At 31.2% G+C, this 23,354-nt stretch overlaps 1 protein-coding gene across 1 annotated transcript in view; it reads right to left on the reverse strand.

Annotated features, from left to right (window-relative positions):
- The window catches only part of LOC126777184 (uncharacterized), a 101,952-nt gene that overhangs the window by 18,065 nt on the left and 60,533 nt on the right, over nucleotides 1-23,354 (reverse strand). Inside the window, exons 3-5 of the mRNA XM_050500150.1 lie at nucleotides 19,613-19,799; nucleotides 17,669-17,768; nucleotides 16,121-16,229 (exon numbers count right to left, since the gene is read on the reverse strand). Of these exons, the coding sequence (XP_050356107.1) occupies nucleotides 16,121-16,229; nucleotides 17,669-17,768; nucleotides 19,613-19,799 (396 nt within the window). The remainder of the gene's footprint in view (nucleotides 1-16,120; nucleotides 16,230-17,668; nucleotides 17,769-19,612; nucleotides 19,800-23,354) is intronic.

The raw sequence follows: 23,354 nt of genomic DNA on the forward strand, positions 1-23,354 counted from the left end.
TGTATATATTTTATTCTCAATTGTTTTAAACGATATTTCTATGGGCTTAGTATTTATAGCGCTTACAATTTAGATTTTTTTAAACATAAATATCAATCGATAAAAAGACTTAATCACTCTTCCAAGCGATTTTTGATTATACGTTTTAAAAGACTTAAAAGGAAAGTCACAATCTGTTCGGGTGTGTAGTATGTACTCACACAGAACACCATACACCATACATATAACAATATAAATCAATGAATATAATATGCTTCTTATCAACAGAAAAATTTCGAATATATAATTTATTTTTTCATATTTTTACTATAGATATCAGTTAGAATATGAAATCAAATATAATATTAACGTAAGCTGTATTTTAATTGCTTGTCAGTGGTTACCCATACGTAAACACACACGCGCATCGTCCCTCTCACACATGTCAAATGTCTCTTTAGGTAAATGCAAATGTTCGTTAGTTAACAGTGAGGCCATCTTTATGCATATTTACAACATAATGGAACAGAACCGTTTATCATAAATATACAATGAATGTGTCAATTATGTTTCCATAACGGGTCGATGAATTGAGTTCAGATTTACAGACTTAAAACGTGTCAACGATTGCGTATACATTAGTCAAATTTTTGTTTATTGTCTACTTGTAAAAGCCTTTAACTGCCTCGTTGGTCTAATGGCTTGATGTAAGGCCGCAGACACGGAGGTCCTGGGTTCAATTCCCAGGTCGAGCCAATAAAAATTTATTAGGTTTTTCTATCAGAAAATTCTCAGTAGCAGCCCGGAGTCTGGAAGTTGGCATTGTGTACACTCCCGTGCCTTAGAAAGCACGTAAAGCCGTTGGTCCTGCACATGAACTATTTCCGGTTATGTCGGATTGTCGTCCTATCGGATTATAAGAGTTAGGGAGTAGAGAGTGCACCTGTGTTTGAGCACATACTTGTGCACTATAATATCACCTGCGTAGTTGGCTAATCTCTCTTGAGATTGACCGCCGTGGCCGAAATCGGTCTGGAGGACATTATTATTATTGAGAAGAACCGCCAAATAAAGATATTCCTTACTTACCTTAAAATAAATGTTATATATTATTCTGAAAATAAATCTATAAATATTATGTTTTTATCAACTACTAGCTGCCTTTCCCAACTTCATAAGGGTACAATAAATGAAGAATAGTAAAAACGTATTGAATGACAAAGATAGGTGTTTAGAGACTGAAAATATTATATTTTTTTATGTGATTATATGTTTTTCTTTTATGTGAGAAAACCAAAATATAGTCGGAAAATTAAACAACTGTTAGCTAAGAACTATTCAAATAAATAAGTACAACTACCATCAAAATCGGTCGAGCCGTAAAGATGAATGAAACATACCAAGGAATTTTATATTTGAAGATATTTAGTTGAATGCATATGTTACGTAATCCATTTAAACCGTATATCTATTACAATATCATATAGCTGTTTGATTAGTCGCTGTTTTTCTTAACGCAAAAAATATATGTGAGAAAGAATTTGTGATGCAGACAATACCCATTGAAACCTGATTGACAAGGGAATTCATTAGACTGACTGACACCAGCAATCCTACCAAAGCCGGCATCTACAGATGGTTTTATTTCTCGAGTAAATAAGAATCCGAAATAATAAAATTCAAATTAATATAAAAGTTGTTCAGTTTTTTTTTTAATTATTTAAATATTCCGATCATAATTTCTACACTGGCGTTCTAGTGTAAAATTTGCAATCGTATACAAACAACAAACAAAAGAGTCGTTATATACAAATAAAACATATTAATATCATGTATTTCTTTTATCTAAATCTATAAAATTAAAACTGAAATATTTTACGGTATAATTAAAAAGGACGTAATTTTTATTGTAATTTCGTTAGCAATGTAGTGCCCTTAAAGTTTCTTTGAGGGTCTTGACATATAATAATGTACTACATACTAAATACTTCTAAATGATTTTACTATAATTATATTAAAAATCAAACCAATTTCCGTCTTTAATTCAGTAATATGTGAACAAATAAATACGAAAAGCCGCTTTATTTTATTCTATTTAAAAATGCACGGGAATTTCACATCAACCTTCTTATAAATAAGATAAATTTTAGAACATTACATTTACAAGTATTTATGTACATGTACTTAAATTTCTCGCTTGATCTCTCCGGAATCGAAAAACGTGCTTAAGCGAATCGATCGAGGCGTACAGCATTATTTATTTTAAGTGAAACTGACCTCATTTCTAAGATCGAAGTAGTATTGCTTATGCATTTGTTTTTGCTTTTAAAGACGAAGATATTCATATTTTTAACTAATACAAAATACCTAATAAAAATTACATTTACATTTATGTCATTTACTAAAGAAAACAAAAAAAAAAGAGAGATATGTTAAACAGACAAGATGAGACCTTCATGGTACTATTTTATTGCATTTACTAAATTGCATATATATTCCAAATTTCAGCTCAATAGATTGGTAGGAACTGGTATTAAAAACAGCTGCAAGATTTGAAGACATAACAACTAATAACTGAAATAATATATGAATAAAAACAAACGCGTGCGCTATCTAGGCCCTAACAGGCAAATTACATAAGACCGAAAAGTTCAAACGCTAAATCAACAGTTTTAAGTACATTCCAAGACAAAGGGGTGTAAACGAATTTCCATACTTCGGTCTACTATTTTTATTAATTCTTAACTCGGGCTTTGAACTCAAAACCTCGTGTACTGTGTGTGACCTTATAACGTAGCTTCTAGACCAATGAGTGAAGTATGTAGGTACTATAATTACACCGTAATACACCAATTAAATTTTTAAATTGGTAATGGATAGCTGTTCATTAGCGAATTAATCTACAAAATAAATTCAAATTGGTGTTGCCAATACAATTAAAATAACGAGGTTAAAAGGATTATTATCTAATTTGAAACAGACATAAGCCCGGATTAGCTAACTCCAATGTAAACAAATTTCCTAACATGTTAAAACAAATATGTTTACTGTTAAAATATATCTGTTTGAACAATGAACAATATAAATATTTATTGTTTATGTTTAGTTAATAAAATAAACGGAGCCTATAATTTAGATATACTGTTTGAATACAATCATATTACTAAATTAAATTTTAACGATATAACGAGTTGTAAATTAATTAAATTAATGAATAAAGATCCGACTTGTTACTTTTACTGTAATAAAAACATTTTATTTTAATTTATATCAGTAATACTAATATCATATGTAATAATTTAATTTATATTATGATTTTGAAATTTTTAAAAATCACTTGTTTGTATGGGTGGGTCAAATCTTCATATTTAATTTCTACACATTTTAATTAGCACAAAACAAATTGATATACTAAATGTTGGGTTTAAATAAGAAATAAAATAAAAACCTGTTTTAAACATCAACTTATTTTGAAATAATTACATATTTAAAAAAGAAAAAATAAGGGCATTATTCTGTAGAACAACTACTTCATTCGAGATCAAAGTTTCGTGACGAAGCGATTTTCTAATAGTGGTAGGCGTGATCAAGCACATTTAAAGCCACGGTCTAATAATAATAGAGAACAATGCTGTACGCTCTCATTTATAAAAGAAATTTTATAATACAAGGGATACTATAAATATATATATACTGGGCGTTTGAATTAAGTAATTTTTGTTAAAAATCAATAAAAAGGTTCATGTTTTCTTCGCAAATATATCAACTAGTTAGTTAGGAATTTGTGCAACCGTATATAGGTTTAAAAATGAATGAGTGAAATTATTACAAGATTTAACATTAAAATTATTACAAGATTTAACATATCGATTAGCAATTCATTGTTTGCTTGTCACACTTTAATTAAACGATATTATTTGATTGAGTTATTAAACAAACTTTTACATTAATCATGGATATTTCCTACCTAGTTATTATGCGTATGAAAAAACGAATTAATTACAGTGTAATTTCCCCAACCATATATTCTATTTTTTATAGTAAGTAACAACCCGTAAACGTACCCCTGCTTGACTAAGGCCGTCTTTTCTCTTGGAAAGAAGTTTTGAAGCTTATTCCACCACGCTTTTTCATCAGATGGATGCTCTCTGTTTCACGAGAATTTAAATGTAAATTAAAAACCTGAAAACACAATGACGCTTTCTCGGGGTTGTACCACCTTTCATTTACCCCCTCTGTATCTTCGGTTGAAATTCAAGTGTAAAGATGCCCCGGGGCCATCTCTGCCCTCAATTTTCTCAATTTACCTAAAATTACAAGAATGTAAATATTAATTCTCGTCATCACGACACGTGATACATGAATTATTCTTAAATTGTTGATAATGTTACGTACATATACTTAAATTATTTATGTTAAGTTGTACTAAGCAAAAAGTCGAAATGACTCAATAATTTAAGATCAGGGGAGCTCCTCTGAGTATTTATGTTTGATTTGTGTTTTTATTTATATGTTGTTGTAAGCCTGCACGTGTCGGAAATAATAATAATTAAATAAAAACAGACGAGCTTGCAGAAAGCCCTACCACCAGTAAAATTGAATTGAATTGTACTGTTTTTTTATTTTGTTTTTTTCTTTAACTCAATATTTTCTTACTCTTAAAATTATGTGTTGCTACTTCTGTTAACTATTATTAGTTTTGCATAACTCAATGAAAAACAGTAATTGACTCCATTATCTGTATATTGTATTTTTAATGTCAAAATATTTTGTATTACGCTGTTGTTTTCCTTAAATAAATAAATATGCAACTAGCAAATCGACTTCGCATTAAGAAGTTTTAAGAAGTATTAAGAAGAAAACTGCTGGTTTTGCGGTAGAATATCTAATGAGTGAGTGGTACCTACCCAGAAGAGCTAGCACAAAACTCTACCACCAGTGAATTACCATTTGTTCATTACATACTACGCAATTATGAAAATTTAAAGCAATTATTCTCTTATACTTTAATGATTGTATTATATCAATTCTCCTATCTAAAATACCACAATAAATCAAGACCAAGTCGTGACGAGCTCTTGTCTACGAATCATAAATTATTTATCGTCTTCTAACAAGCGATAAAGTTAATACTTTAAAGAACATTCGAGAAATCAAGATAAAGGTTTTAATAACGAAGTAACAGTGCCAACTTATACCTAGGCAACCAATGATCGTTGATTCAAATTTCGATTGTATTCTATGTTCGTTTTGAAATTATAATTAATTAATTCTAAACATTTAATTAAGGCTCTGAAATTACCTTATCAAAGTAACGGAATTTTCCTTAAGTCAATATTGTTGTTAAGTTTCCATTTGTATTCCATTAGCTTTATTAGGATTTAAGCTTACTAGCTACACTGTTTATTTAACTCTGTTACTTTACTGATGTTAAATCACTATAGTTTAAACATAAAGATTTTTACTGAAAAAAAATGGTTCGAATTCAATGACTAAATATATTAGCTTTTGTCAGCTACCAGCTGCTCCACGCAGTTTCCCTTCCGTTAAGTGTTACTATTCCGTCTCCGCGGTTTTTAGCTGATATTACTATATACTTTATAACTTTTAATGAATTCTCAAAGATTCCTCGAATCAGGATTAGATCTTTATAATAAAAAATTATAAAATTCTTGAAAAAATAAAAATAATAAACCTTGATAAACACTCGCGTTCAAATTTATAAATTAAAAAATCTCCCAATCAAGAAATACCTCTAAAAGTATATTTATGATTTCATTGAAACCATTCCAATGATTTTAAACACGATAAGCTATAAGTTGGTAAAGAGTTGTATATCCTTCAGATGACGAGTTAATTAATGTAATATTATTAAATTAACAAGATACTAAATTTTGAATTTATCAGACCAGTAATAGTTGCTCACGTAGTGTAGGACGCCCTGTGACAAGATGGGCCGACGATTTAAAAAAGGTGGCAGGTTCGGGATGGATGCGGACTGCCCAAGATCGGGATGGTTGGCGTTCTATGGGGGAGGCTTTCGTCCAGCAGTGGACGGAAAAAGGCTGAAAAAAAAATAGTTGCTCACATCCCTTCGACTACTAGAAAAGGGCTAATGGTCTTCTAAGTCACCTTTCAGTCAAAAACATTAAATCAATTTTGGTTGAACGCTTTAGAAGATACAATGCCACAAAGACACACACGTTAGGCTTATAACACACCTCTCTTTGTTTCGGGGTTTAAATAAATAAAGAGGGATAGATATATATACTCACACTTCCAAGAACCGTACAAAATTCAATTGGAAAGCAAAACTATGAGCCTGCATCATACATAATTATTTCTACGACTAAATAAAGCCATTGGCGATTACTTTTATCATTACTGAAAAGGTTTCTAGGAAACAGACAGAAATAATATCGAAGGTAAAATTCACGCGAAACGTCGACGAACTTTACACAATCAATGAAATGATTAAAATTAGTTTGCATTATTCGAGCTTAATAGACTTTGAACGATTTTCAAGCAACGATAAAATGTGTAAATAACAATTTGTCCTTGAAAGTATATTAAAAAATAATTGTATCAATTTAACAAAAAACAATATTTTAAAGGTACTATTAATGCTTAAATTTAAGAAATTACTAATATACTATTTCTCCCACCCATTAATCGTGAAGCTTCTATGAAGAGTGGGTATTATAAAGGCCTTACGAGGACCGAATACCATTGATCGATTGGAGCTTTAATATTTGTTGCTAGGTTTGAAATACCAAAAATCTATAAATTAGATTAGATAAATATCTACTTATCACTGAATGTGATCTAATAAACAAATATAAAATGACGATGAAAAGAATTCCTTTAGTAATAGATATCACAATAATTTTATTAATATTCGTAAGCTATTTATAAATTACCCTCGTAGAATTTTTCACTTTTTATATTGTAATTATATTAAAAGTAAGTTTGGACCTATTTGGTATTCACGAGTGACTTTCATCACACTTAGTGACAATTCTGATGATGAATAATATTACTATTCAAGAATAATACTTTCTAATTAAATAATAGTTAATATTTCATTAAAATTAAAAAAAACTTGCTTGTCTCTTCTTTTTTAGGTACTTTTAAATCATGTCATAATATTAAATTAAACGTAAAGCATGATGGTTTCAACTGAAAGGACCGGCAAAAAACTTTTCAATGGACATTAGTAAATGCCTTAAACAGTAACAGTAACAGCCTATAAATGGCCCACTGCTGGGCTAAAACCTCCGCTTTCTTTTTGAATAGAAGGTTTGGAGCTTATTCCACCACGCTGCTCCAATGCGGGTTTGTGGAATACACACGTGGCAGAATTTCAGTGAAATTAGACACATGCAGGGTTCCTCACGATTTTTTCCTTCACTGTCAAGCACGAGAAGAATTATAATCACAGATTAAGCACGTGAAAATTTAGTGGTGATTGCCCGCACATTTGCAAGGTTAAGATTCACGCGCTCTTACCACTGGGCCATCTTGGCCTAACTAGGTATGTTTTGACAAGTCTCATACAATACAAAACAAGATAGTCAGTTGTTTTTTTAAGGTAAAATATTAAAATTAAACATTATTAAACATCAAATATTATTTGCTAAGCAAAGCGCTTAGCAAATAATATTTGATGAAAATGTAATATTTCTGCTAAGTACCAATACAAATAATATTGACTGTAATGCTGAAATTAAATTAAAAAGTGACACCAGCAAACGACACGCCTTAGACCACAACGTTTTAAGGCACACCTTAACTGTTAAAGCGTTAAAAAGTTGCTCGCAAGCAAAGATGCCCTTTTTTTATTCAATTTATGTGGATGTTTTGTTTGTAACTACAGTTTGAAGCTATTTCCTGAAAATGTGTTATATGCATGTACTTAACTTAAGACTGGATATGAAAAAAGAAGACGCTGTGGCTTATAACGAGGGGAGAAGAACACGTCGGAAGTGTCACCACGGAAAGAAGGATACTGTCTGAAAGTTGCAATATATTGTATATTTATATAAAGTACCTCGGCTCTAATATTTAATCATAACTTTTAAGAATTTTTATGTCAAGAATTGCTTTTTTACAGTTAAGACAGAATATGTATATAAAGTTGAAAAGGAAAACCTTATTTCAATACAAATTTGAGCCAATCCTTTAGAGCTCTGTCGGAAATACATGAAGTAAAATACATTTACATAAAATTGCCTATTTATGATATCTTATGTATGTAACACAAAAGCAAACAACAAACTTTGTTTAAGCCTTACAAGTATTTATTTATTTTTCACGCAATTAAATTGGAGAACTAAGAAGTTACCATGCACACAAAATTACATTAGCTCACTCACGTTTCAAACTAGAACAAAACAATACGAAGTAGTTCTGTTTAGCGGTAGAGTAGATTACGAGTGGGTGGTACCTCAACAGATGGGCTTGCAAGAAACCCTACCACTTAACACATATTGTGCTATGTATACCTCAATTAGTTGATTATTTTACTTGGAATTCCATACCACTTTATGGTGGATTTATGTGTTAAAATTTTTCCACTTACCAACATTGTAAACCCACAATTCATAATTAAATTCATATCGTAATAAAATACCCGGAATCATATGAGACGAATAAATATAAAAAGAAACTCTTTTGTCACTCACATAAAGGTTTTGGGCAATACACGAAGAATATATGTACCGCTACTGGCAAATTGTCGTTGAAGCGATATTTTACGGATCCTTCGCGGAGTGGATAGAATCGCCGAAACTTATTGATATTGGCTGGGATGGAATTGTTCCCTCAAAATGTTTTATGTATACGCAACGAGAAGGGATTTTATTGTGAACGACTACACGATGTAACTGAAACGTTATTGAAACGTATTCTAATTTTAAGCTCGAATTTAGCTATTATGTGTTTTTTGTTGTAATTTGTTCACTGGTGGTAGAGCTTTGTGCAAGCTCATCTGATATTCTACCGCAAAACAGCAGTACTTGGTATTGTTGTTTTTCAGTTTGAAGGGTGAGCGAGCGACCGATGTAATTACAGGCACAAGGGACATAACATCTTAGTTCCGAAGGTTGGTGGCGCAGTGGTGATGTAAACGATAATTAACATTTCTTACAATGCCAATGTCTATGGGCGTTGGTAGCCACTTACCACCAGGTGGCCCAAATGCTCGTCCCCCTTCCTACTCTATATAAAAAAAAGTTGCTTTTAGAAGGTAGACATTGTTAACTTCGTAAGATTATCTGTTTTAGTTGTTAATTTTATATGTTTAGTGATAAGTTGATGGTATAACTATTTAAAAAAATAAAATAAAAGCAAATGCAATAGCAAATGAGTGGATATTGTAAGAAATATATACTACTACTTTCACCGTCAGTACTTACCACAGGACTTAAGAGGTTGTCCCTTGTGCCTGTAAATATCCTGGCTTTCTTACCATTCAAAAAGAAACAGAAATGCATACTGTGGTTATAGACTAACTTGCAAAGCCGCAAAATTACAAAAATATAGTATATATATATATATATATATACTATATATCAAATACACTATAATATATAAATATTTCAAATACACTCATATCAGTCTAAGTGATATCATTAATCGCGATTTTAATACATAATCAGTTATGGATTCTTGAAAAAATGGCGTTCTAGATATAGACAAAGTTGTGATCGGAACTTTGGAAGTAAATATGTAAGTGGATATAGCTAAGTGGAATAGTGATATGTGAAACAGTTATTAATTATATATAAATACATATTAATCAAGATGTTTGTATAGTGCATAATTATAGAGCGATTAGAAGATCGAGTGGATTATGTTTATCTAAGATTAGTACGAACTCTTCTTCGATTGAAATAGTAGCCTATTTTTGATGAAAAGACACCGATTTAATACCGTAGCCACGAGTAGTACTTATATATTATTATTTTTCATCTATGTTACAAAGTAAATAATGTACTTAAATTGCTTATAAGAGCCTACTAGAATAGATAATATATTGACTTGTTAATTAAAAGGGCAAACAATGAATTGTTTATTCTATTCTTAGTAAGATTTATTTCAATCAAAAATACTTTCACCGTGCTTTTAATTAATTGTTCAGAGGACAATGAACTTTATTTGTATTTAATTATTTTTTATCGTGACCTTTGATACACGTGGTTGAGTCAAGATATTTAAAAAACGAACTTTAAATTGTACAAATTGTATGTATGTATCATAAACAATTGATTTAATGAAATCTCTGTATGGTTTCAAAGAACCCTTAGTTATTTGGGTCACGCTGCCTGCCGACAACCAGATAATCTTGACAAACTGGTTGTGGTAAGAAAAGGATCCCGCGACCGAACATCTAGGTGTTCAGCGGCAGCCATTAGTGTGACCAAGTAATGTCTCTTACTGGTTTCACTCAAACAACTACCCTGAAAGAAGTTACGCCAAGCGCAAACAGCTTACATACACCTCTTTGCCCAACTTTGCGTAGAACCGTTTTCAGTGCTAAATCCATGAATGAATGAAACTGATGAACTAAGTGCGTTCTTTTGTTGAAATGTTATAAGTGGTTGATATGAACTTTAAACGATAAAAATTACGAGTATCACTGTTTAGATTTTTATTTTGTCCTTTTTTATTGTCTATGCACTGTTTTCTACTTTTATCCACATGTATCACGTTGTATAACGCCAAACAGCAATTAGTATTGTTGTGTTCCGGTTTGAAAGGTAAGAGAGCCAGTGTAATTACAGTTACAAGAGATTTAATATCTTAATTCTCCAGGTTGGTGTCGCATTGGCGATTTAACGGGCGAGTGGTTAATATTTCTAACATCGCCAATGTCTATGGGGGACGGTGACCACTTACGATCAGATGGCCTTATCCCATATGGCATTATGGCCCATCTGCTTTCCTATATTAAAAAAATACTCTGCATTACGTTAATGATGATCATTTGATACTTTCACATTTTTTTGTCCTCGAAGCAAGATTAATAAAAACTCAGCTTTATGTCCAATGTCCATAAGGTTCTATTTAGTGTAAGGAATATTAAATCAATACAGAACCTTGTATAACAGAATATCGGGTGACAGAGCTTAGTGTAATCGGGCGCGCGTAAATTATATTTCACTAAAAGCTGGAATGGAATTATTAAGGTGAACAAAATTTTATTTTATTTATTTATTATAAATAGTACTTAATATAAATAAAAACGTCTAATAAATATGTGTAAATTTATAACAAACCTATAATAAGACTAAGTAATATATAAGCTTGAAGTTAGTATTTTTTTATAGAAATTTTATATATATAGTGGCCATAGAGCTTATGGGCCACCTGATGGTAAGTGGTCACCAATGCCCATAGACATTGGCATTGTAAGAAATGTTAACCATCGCTTACATCACCAATGCGCCACCAACCTTAGGAACTAAGATGTTATGTCCCCTGTGCCTGTAATTACACCGGCTCACTCACCCTTCAAACCGAAACACAACAATACCAAGTACTGCTGTTTTGCGGTAGAATATCTGATGAGGGTGGTAACTACCTAGACGAGCTTGCACAAAGCTCTACCACCAGTTAAATGTTGATGTAATAGTTGATGTTCATACAAGATATATAAATATAATAGTACATGATTATGATATTTATTTTTTTGTCAAAACGAGTAACTACTAAGTTTCTTGTCGGTTTTTCTCGGTAGAATTTACATTCCAAATCTAAAAGATTTAAAATTTAAAATTGTAATGTGTCGAGTCAATATTGCTTATCAGAACGACTTTTGAGTTTTTGGTTTCATTTCATTAAGCGTAGTAAACACAATCATTATTTACACTAGTTGAAATTTTAGACGTCACGTGACCAAGCTATCTTAACGATCGAACGAACTGATACGCGATTTGGGCTATCTCCTGTAATTATGACGTCTATCGGAGACATGACACTCTATAAACATGTCACAAGCGACTCTCAGTGTTATATTACCTTAGCATAAATGTGCCTGTGGCACAAAGGTAATATGTAAACTTTATAAAAATCATTTTAATTGACAGTTGAATTAAATGTAGAGCTATATATATATATATATATAACTTATTTAGTTTCGTCTACACAGGCCATACCAATTAATATTTTTTATTTATCTGTCACATTTGTTGGTGCGCTTGTGTACCGGCCTGCCGTGAGGGTTAAGTTCTCCTGTCATGCTTCCTCTCCCTACTCTCTCGTGTGTGTGTGTTACGGGTATACTACGAAGAGAGAATACTGAGTTTCTTTCGCCGGTTCTTCTCAGTGATTGGTGATCCTTTTCCGAACCGGTGGTAGTTTCTAATTTGACAATCAATAAGTCAGTGTAATGCTTCCATGTTGAATAAAGTAATTTGAATTTAATAAATGAATAGATGAGGAAGCAAAACTTAGCCTATAGGTGGAATGTCGATGACGTGGGCTGTAGTCTTTCATGGCTTCTAGTTGCCCCATAGTAGAAGTCATAGAAGTATTAAGTCATAAATCTGTAAAAGACCGACGGGCACGTTACTTTGTTTTTGCGACGTATCGCCGTTTATCATAAATTCCTTTTGTGAGTAGATAAGTGTCACAGATCGAAGGCATTCAAAAATTTAGAATTTCGTGATGTTGTTACGAGTACCACCATTTTACATCTAAAACACCATGATTGACGACAATATAACATTTCATGACGAACGTTTCAGAGCACGCTGTATAAGGTTATTAGTGACGGAGCTAACGTCATTATTTCGATATTACCAAAACGTAATACTGTTAGGTTAAATTTACATGAAACAATTTCATTCGATACTCTATATACATTTAATAAATAGATAAATTACACAGTTTAATAATTAATTGTATAATTTAATATCGAAAGAGATTTTTTTTTTTATAGAATAGGAAGGTGGACGAGCATATGGGCCACCTGATGGTAAGTGGTCACCAAACGCCCTTAGACATTGGCATTGTAAGAAATGTCAACCATCGCTTATAGTCAATGCGCCACCAACCTTGGGAACTAAGATTTTATGTCCCTTGTGTCTGTAATTACACTGGCTCACTCACCCTCCAAACCGGAACACAACAATATCAAGTATTGCTGTTTTGCGGTAGAATATCTGATGAGTGGGTGGTACCTACCCAGACGAGCTTGCACAAAGCCCTACCACCAGTAAGATGTTCTTAAATACGTTTTTTTCAATCAAATCTTATATATTACTTTAGTGAAGTAGGCTTTGCAAGCACTTGTTTGTTTACAAGCACAAATTATCATTTTGGTGCAATTATTATATATATATTTCAAAATAAATTTGAACCGAAAAGCCTATTTTTAGATTTTATGTATGCTTTAGAAAAGCTTACCTTGACATTGTCACCCAAAAGAACTTTCGCCGACATCTTAAAAAAGGGGAGTAAATATCGGTTTTTTGTTTTCTTGTGATAACGACTTATCTCTCGTAGCTCTCCATCATGATACGAAAATAGCGATTATATAAATTTCGTACGACAGGACCGGAGTGAATTCAAGCGCAGGGCTTTCAAATTTTCAGCTGCCATCTTCCAAACGGGGGAACGAGAACGAACTTATAATGAGAGAAATGTTTCTAATAACTACGAGATAGTGAACACAGACAAACATACTGTAGGCTATTAACTACCACTGACTATTTAATTTTATACAGTGTAACAGCACTACCACACACACCCACAAAATAGTCTGTGTCGCCTAATTGAATTGTACTGTTTTTTTATTTTGTTTTTTTTTTTTTTTAACTTATTATTTTCTTACTCTTAAAACTGTGTATTGCTACTTCCGTTAACTATCATTAGGTTTGTATAATTCAATGGAAAACAGTAATTGACTCTATTGTCTATATATTGTATTTGTAATGTCAACATATTTTGTATTACGTTGTTGTTTTGCCTTAAATAAATAAATATGCAACTAGCAAATCGACTTCGCATTAAGAAGAAAATTGTATTTTGGATAGGATTTGCGTAAAGTCCGTTCTTAGAGAGCGTCAACGGCGGGGATGGAGTAACTGTGACAAATTTCAAGTCAATCTGGCGAATAGTTTAGGAGATCTCTTATCCTAGGTGATGAGTGGTATTTCGCTTATGAATGACAGACAGACAGACAGCTACAGTGGGAGTAAGGGGACAAAAAGTAGAAATCAGCCTAATTACTGTATTATTAATACAAAAAAGAAAAGAAGGATAATGAGTAGTGATTTAGGAACAAAATTTCTCTTATGAATTATTTAAAACAGGAAGATTTCTTGAGAATGGATTCTAAATGCTCGAAGAAATATCGTCAGGAAATAATAGAGAAAACACTTTGATATTCGAAAGCATTTCAACTAAAGAATGCTTAGACACTACCTTCACAGATATCTTCGGAGACTTGCAATTTTCTTTTATAATATCGGCAAAACTAAAAGAAATTTAATTTCATGGTAACAAACAAAGAACGAAGTAGATTCAGATATTTCAACAAAAAAAGTAATTAAAAAAAAACATATATTTTTGATAGTAATTCTCCTCAATTATTATTACTTTTGACAAATGCTGGAGAATTTACAAATCATCTTCAGTATTTTAATTCATTTATGAATGAAAACTTTTTAAGGCGCGTTAAGCGATTTTTAGTTGGAGAACACTATGGGTTGTACATATACATATAACAAACCATTATAATATATAACATTTTTTAATTGTTACTCAAAGCGCTAACAGATATAAAAAGTAGATCAATGTTAATAATTTTAAATTTACTACAACAAATAAACTAAGAGTGAGCAAAAAGTAAGTGTAAATTAAAAAAAAATCTCTGCTATTGTTATTCCAAAGTATAATTTTAATTATTTACACACCTACTACCAACGTATTGTTTACCAGTTTAATTATTATTTTCTTTTGTTTATACTCGTAACGATACTACTTTTTTTTATAATTACATTAATATTATATAACATACTTAATATTATATTACTTTCACAAAATTATTAATATTACAAGAACTACCTGCATAATATTGTCTTTAAAATCGTAAACATTTCTCATGTAAGTGACAGTATTGTCTTTTTGAGGAATAATTGTCTATAAACAGAAGTATTCGATGTAAAAAGATGATTTCAATTGTTACACTTTGATTGATACGGTAATATTTCTAAATTTAAATAATAATAGAACAAAGTAGATCCAGAGATTTCAACAAAATAAGTAAATAATTAATAAAATATTTATCTTTATAGAAAGTAATTTTCCTTAAAGCTGGTTATATTAAAAATATACGCATTTTTCACATCTAAAGCACATAGCGATAATAAATGACCAGACGTGCCACATGCATTCTAAATCCTATAGAAATTACCACAATTTATTAATTTAATGACTTTGCGTGTTTTCTAAAAGCTATATTATCTTATAAAATATTTTGAACAAACTGTAGTTCGTAAAAAAATATGTTTAATAAAAAACTGTTTATGTTTTAAGTGTGAGAGAGTAAAGTTTACGTATAGTATTCGTCGTATATATTATTATGCTTGGTTCAGACTTTCTTAAAATCAACAAACTGATTGTCCAACCATAAATCAACCTTCAACTTTATCTTGGTTGTTGATCTTCATCCAAATTATGGGTACGCATCGAAGGTGACTCCGAACTTTATAATTATATTAGTTTTAGTAATGTTTGACGTAGGTAAGAAATTTAAGACTCGGATTTTAAGATTTGATTGGTTAATCATGAAAAAGCAACCAATAAAAAGCCCGAGCAAAAGCAAAGTCTATACAAATTTTTTTTTCTAAATAGTCATACATTCAAAGACATTCTGTCCGTGCCTTTGTTGGATCTTTCCTATTATTTGAATTTATGTTATTTCTGATATGGCTACATAATTTCATTTCCACATATTAAGTTGAAAAAATAATTTTAAAATCAAAATTTCAGAATTATTGATTATACAGAAAGGTTTATATATTTAAAAATAAGTGGTTGGACGATCATATTTGTCTTGATAGTTCTTTATTAAACATCCTAAATTGATCTTGGATATTTAAACATCTAAAATTATAATAAAAAAAAAACTTACCAAGACTGGCGTCGTATGTGTTCATATACTCTGATGTCATGAACTGTGATACGAGGGCCGTTTTTCCGACACCCGCGTCACCGAGCAGGACTACCCGATATTTTGGTATCTATAAGGATAATAAATACAGTTATATATAGTTATAATTAAGTTTCACGAAGTAGTACAAGGTTGAGCTGCACTTAATTTATTAATTTAGTTAATATCTAGTCAGAAACGAATGGTTTTCTTATTTCTACTTCTTCTTATTAAGAAATATACAATCAAAGAGACCGCCATTTTGTTACGATTTCCAAATAGACATATTAAAAATTATTTATTGTATTGTCCATTTAAGAATTTTCTATTTACATAAATGTATGTATGTATGTCTGTGAGTATCTTTATTCCATCATAACTTTTAAATGTCTGAACAGATTTAGATGAATGAAGAATCGTTGGAATTATTTTATTATCCCGAGTGATACTGGCTAAAACCTATTATTAACTTATGCAGAGACATGGCTAATGTTTTTTTAATTTTCAAAAACTCGTTTTTATATCTTTTTATTTCTCTTATATTTATTAATATTGACCAACGTCTTAAAACAGAATATCACATGATCATATAACTCAACTCGCTGACCCAAGCTCATTAATTTTAAAAGCGAATAAAACGGCATTGTCTCGCTTAAAACCTTCGTAAAAGTTTATTTCACCTGTACATATTAAATTCTATTTAACGACCGACGTATCCTTACTCGATTAACTTTCTATGTCAGCTTGAATTTTCCGAACGAGTAATGTGTTATAGACAATGAACATGGAAATCATTAAAAGTTGTTATTACGGCGGAAATACGTTTTATTTGCAGGTTTTCAGTCAAATTCAGAAAGGAGGTCGGTTATCAATTCGGTTTATTTATTTTTATGCCACATATGTGTATTTCTGAATAGCTTTGCCGATTGTGAATCGATTTTTATAATTCCTTTTGTTATTTGATTGGTTATGGTTCAAAGTTTTTCGTGTTTAATTATTTTATTTTCCCACCTTTATTTTATGTTTTAGATAGCTACCTGATGGTAAGTGGTCATAACCGCCCATAGACATTGGTGATGTAAGAAATATTAACCATTCCTTACATCACCAATGGGCCACCAACCTTGGGTTTACTGTAACTAAGATGTTATTTAAGATTGTACTCTAGAATAATCTAGCGTTGGGTTCCTATTTAATAAAATAAAATAAAAAAAGTTATGTCCACAAGGGAAGTTCCGCTTCAAACCGGAACACAACAATACTAATTATTGCTGTTTATCGGTAGAATATTTGATGAGAGGGCGATACCCAGACGGACTTGCACAGTGTCCTACCACCTAAACATTTTATTATTATAATAAAACCTATATTTTATTTAACTTATTATTAATAATAATAAAATTTCTAGGTTTTTGATCTTTTATGGCTTCGTTCGTCATTGCTATTAATTTATTTAATATATCATTTAATTCTGTACCTGCTACTGATAAGCTTGATTATATTTTAACTGTTTTTTTTTAAGTATGTTACCGGATCAAGGTCATCTTCGTCAGGTGTGTCTAAGCTGGCGGAGTCGACTGGCCGGTAGCCGGAGCAGCATGAGCCATCGAATGGTGATCTATCGGATGCTCTGTGAATACAATATTACAATTAGATATAGTTAAAATTACTACTACCTATGCGACCATGCGTGGATATTGTTTCAGGAACGCAATTCAGCTGTAAATCTTGCCTGGTGACGATAGCACAAAAACGTGGCCTGGTTTTTTTCATATAATGGTCATCCGATATCTTCGGTGTAAGCTAGATCTGCTATATTATGGTGTTATAAAAACGTCGTGTCTAATTTTTTTTTATGAAATAGTTATGCTCTCGCCAATGGGCCACGTAATGCGGTCACCATAAGCATTGGCACTGTAATAAATATGAATGATTTCTGCGATGCGGCACAAATGAGATGTTATGTCTCTTATGCCTTTAATTACACTGACTTACTCACTCTTCAAACCGGACACAACAATACTAAGTATTGCCGTTGGGCAGTAGAATATCAAATGAGTGGGTGGTACCTACCCAGATCAGCTTGCAAAAAGCCCTACCACGAATATACACGAAAGTATAGTATTAGTCTTTAAATAGCTCACAGCTGAGTTAAATGCTCCCCTAGAAATAATTTGGAACTTATTCCACCACAATTGCATGTCTGCACGGCGGTTTTATAAAACTTATAATAATAATTGTTAATATTATATTAATTAAAAATGAGTTTTTTCGCCGACTTTTTTAGGTCTACCAATAAAGGACCAAGTTAAAGTTTTTAACTATATATAAAAAATGTTTTGACTTTGATTTTGTATGTAAGAATTTCACTCATTACTACTCACTTAAAGTGTGTTACAGAAGCTGGTTAGCTCTAATGACTAGTTGTGCTCTCGTTTTTACTTAGCGCCTAATAACCCCTGTATACTATGGTCTGACTGACTATCAATGCATGGCTTAAGCTTAAACATATAGGGACCATTTAAATCAAAAAACGATGTGTATGCTTGATAACGTCAAAATTGTTTTTTTTTCTATTTCGTTTTAATACACAATCTAAAAAATAGGTGGCAGGTTCGGGATGGATGCGGACTGCCCAAGATCGGGATGGTTGGCGTTCTATGGGGGAGGCTTTCGTCCAGCAGTGGACGGCAAAAGGCTGAAAAAAAAAACAAAAAAAACAAAAAAAAAAAAAAAGAAATCTGTCTGTGTTCAAAAAAAACCAGTAAGTTTGAAAACTTACTGTTACTTACGTACTAATAAAGATACCGTGGTAAAGATACCAGGGCATCATCAATTACAAAGAACTATTATGTATATTTGTAAAGAGAACAGCAACCGAATCGGCTGCGGTCACGCAACTTAGTAATCAAGTACGAAAATCAGATTAACGGTTCAAGAGTATTAAAGAAAATACGCAAAGAACTTTTTTATATATAATAGGCTTTTGTTAGACGTTGAATTGCTTTAAGAGTATTTTGATGGATTAAGATGGTTTATTAAAATAAATTTCACAATTTATTATTTGTTTTAGTAAAAACTTAACACCGTATTACTTAATCAAAATTAACCAGGCTCATACTATTTACAAATAATGATGGTTATTTCTGGCTGTAATATACGCTATGTAAGAATATGTTACTTTTTAGTATATGAATACGAAATAGTAGTTATATATCATATGTAGTTTTGATGTGCGTAAATTTTGTTCATAATTCATCTCGTGCGCGGCGGTACCACATGTATATTCACCGCACTGGGGGAGACGTCGAATGAGCTCTTAAGGATCTTATCTAGAGGAGCCTCCTTTGCGCAGCAGTTTCTCGCTTACAAGTTGTTACGTAAAAAACGTAATTGATTTATTTAAATTTATACCTAGCGATGTGGATTTGCAATCGCTGATCAAATGTGTTATTTAAAAATATAAAAAATTACCTGCTGTTGGTAGAATTAACGGATGTGTTAGAGCGACTGCGACGGTTACAAATTGAATCACCACAGTTCACCACACCACCTTTTGTTGTTATGGAGAATGTCCGGAGCCTGTACAGGTCATCCGACAACCTAGGGTTATATGGCTTCTCAGGCAGGGAACACACTCTGGGTCTGGAGTGCTCGACAACTGTAAGAAATTATTACCATTAAAAATCATTATTAAAAACATACTATAAATTAGACATATTATGGAATATTCTAGAAAATAAAATATTTCATATTAGCTTCATTGGTTACAAAACTAAAAATAAGGTTTTTTTCAATTTAGGAAGTGCGAAGAGTCTCCTGTTATTAAAGCTAGTAAGGAAAATGCTGTTAAAAGTATAAACCACATTATACAACTAATATAGTTTTGTAATTACACTCGCTCACTGATCCTTTAAGCCAAAAAATAATAATATTAAGCAATATCTATTGCTGAATAGCGGTAGAATAAATGGTAAATACAAAATAACATTAGTAAGCTAATCAAACCTTCTCACGCTTGAAAAAAAAAAACACGTATTTAAATTTTAGTGGAATGTATATGCCTAGCCTGTATCATACGGTTTGCAAAGTATTTGATGAATTTAGATGTGGTTTATATTTTTGTCATTTAGATTTTTAGGAAGCTTTAAATAAATGATCCGATTTGAGTAGATGAATAGCAGAGAAACGCGGACGTTTTATGATTAAGACGGATGAGCCGCTTTTATATCGAAATAAGCTGATCATTTGGATACTTACTTTGAACCTAAACAAAGAATCATTTGTAAATCTCCTAAGGAATAGAGGATTGGTATTGATATTATATAATTTTTGGTTCTGTAGCTATTTGGAGCAGAGCATATCAAGTACTCCAAAAAAACTGGCATGCTGTATATATGTATATAAACTTAACGAAATGCATATTATTGATGGAAAAAATATTAACAATAGCTTCAGTAGATAGTGTTCATATTCTGGCTAGAAAGGCTATAAAGGGTAGAAAACTGTGTGGTGGGTGTCTCCATTTTTGATCCACAAGATTAAACAACTGCTGGTCATCTAACTACTATCTCAGTGTTATCAATGCCATCTGTCCAAGAGCTTAAGAGGTGGGAATCTTACTAGCGACTAACCTCTGTAATCCATTATAACAAACTACAATATTATATTTTTCCAAAACAATCATCCGATACGAATACTACGTCAATATTAAAATTTAAAAATGACTTTTCCACAGGTACATTTTTTTTCTAACCATTAAAAAATAATACTGGCCGCACATAATCATTATGAAAGACCTACCGAGTACAGACATAGTCAAGCGTTATCTCCAACTAGAAAACACTTATATGGTTTCGTGAACACGACTTACAATGAATTCAATGGGTAGAAACTCAATGCTCCAGTTCCTTAACTAAGGTAGATAAGACCAGTAATACAATAAAACATAGCGCAGTATCGCATTATATAAATAGCATTGCAAATAAATAATATTACAAGTGTTAAATATCATAGATCTTCATTATTCCTATGAAACGCACATATGTTCGGTCTCGTGTATGGGTTACAAATGACACTGTAACGTTTTTCAACAATCAAAATGACGGATCAGTACAGAAATAATACTTGTGACATTTTAGTGACTTTGACGTTTAAATTTATGAATAGTCATTTTTCCTCTAAAAATACAGAAGATAATAAATTGATTTATTAAATAATCGTAGCTTAGACAATAGATATATTTCATTTTTCTATTAAGCGACGATATTAGTCACGCCCACAAAGTGGTAAAATAAAATCCTGAAAAATATATTTTTAGTGCATCTCCTCTATAAATAAAGTGGGGATGTTTTTTCCACAGTGCGATGTAGGGCGTTCTCGGATTGGTCTTAGTCTTAAACAAGATTTAATTTACATTTAATTCAATGATATAACGATAATGTGCTTTTCTTGTGACCATTTGAATAAAGATTATTTTGATTTGACTTGATACAACAAATGAACAAAGTGTGATCATTATTTTTTATTAATTTTACAATTGTTTATTTGAGAACATTTTCTGGGATCCTGGACTAAAAACGTTGCCCCACAAAATAGTTACCTAAGTGTAGATAATAGGAATAGCAAGCTTGTATTAATAGTACTTTTTCTATTTATAAATCAATTCACAATTTATAGAAAAATGTTCTAGTTACAATTAATATTATCTCTCTGAATAGTACTATTCATAGTGTCGTCGTCAGGCTTTATAACCAATTTAATTCTAACGACACATTTGCCAGTCTGCGCACCTATTTAGAATTGGTGGTGAATGTTTTTGGCAGTAAAAACTGAAAAGTCTTGACATCGGCATAATTAGTTTGTTTTCTGGCATTATTACTACTAATTAAATATCAAACAATACACACAAATATCTTTCAGTAATCATTGATATAATTTAAAATTATTTTACCATTATTCAGCTTAGCTAAGTTTCTCATCAATCAAAACAATGCACTTTCGTGTTATTTGTTTAAGGTATGCAGGTTGAGTATTAAACCGAATGACCTGATTTCCAAGAAGCCGTATATCGCTACTGCCTTCTGATATTATTCGAGTGCATATTTATAATGCTTTGTTTTATATCTTTGTAATAAAACTAAATGGGTAATGATAGCATTTCAATAGTGGCCTGAATCGCGCTATCACTATTTTCTATTACAATAAATTATATATATAATGAACTGTTTGAGGTATTTGTTATGCCTCCGCTACAACAAACATTTCGGACACATTAAATTATTGTATAATTTATTTAATTTATTTAGGAGATTCCTTGATCCCTACAACAGCGTTGTTGAAAAAAAAGTGTCGATTTTGTTGGTGGGTCGAAAGGTAATTAATTCATTGTTGGTGCGGCTTGTGATTGTTGAATGTGTTCAATTGTGGTATTTGAATTTTTAAGCGTAACTGGGTGAATAATTAAGATCTATTTATATGATTTGGTGTTTAAAATTCTATTTTCGAATTGTGCCATATCATTTAACGCTCAAAACCAAGTTTATTTAAAATGTTTTCAATTTCAAAATGATAAAAATTGTTTTTTATGAATTTCTTATATTTTTATTTAATGCTTTAGAAGCTACTTTATATATTTATTAAAAAAACCAAAACCAGCCAGAAAATGAAAAAAAAAACATGTTTATATATATGATTACTTTAATTATGAATGGTGCAATGGTATATTTAAATTTCTCTTATTTGTTGTTTTTATTATTATTTAATATCTATACGTTTACGTACCATAGTAAGTAAAATTTTATATTTCATTTATTTATGTATTGTTTTATTTGAATAAATTATTTTATACCTAAAGTTTATAATGTAATCGCAAAATTCTTATATTGTGGAAGTTCTAGATTTATTTTCTTCATTTTGAACACACAGCAAGTTGAAAATATAAACATGAAAATATACGTAGCAAAAAGAAAAACGACAGTGTAAATGTTTTCATTGATCAAATAATATTCATTCACCATGATCCAATAGGGCATTGGCCTCTTCGAAAATCCCTTAACGAGAAAATTGTTGGATGAAATTCTATAGTAAATATTTGTCCCCGTTACATTGACGAGTTTTCGTTGTCAAGAGCTATACTAATACGAATTTGTACATAGTTGTATTTTGATTGATGTATTTTTATAAAGTAAGAAATTAAAATAAAAAGAACAAAATA

The sequence above is a fragment of the Nymphalis io genome, chromosome 22 (assembly GCF_905147045.1).
Source record: "Nymphalis io chromosome 22, ilAglIoxx1.1, whole genome shotgun sequence".
Classification (NCBI taxonomy): domain Eukaryota; kingdom Metazoa; phylum Arthropoda; class Insecta; order Lepidoptera; family Nymphalidae; genus Nymphalis; species Nymphalis io.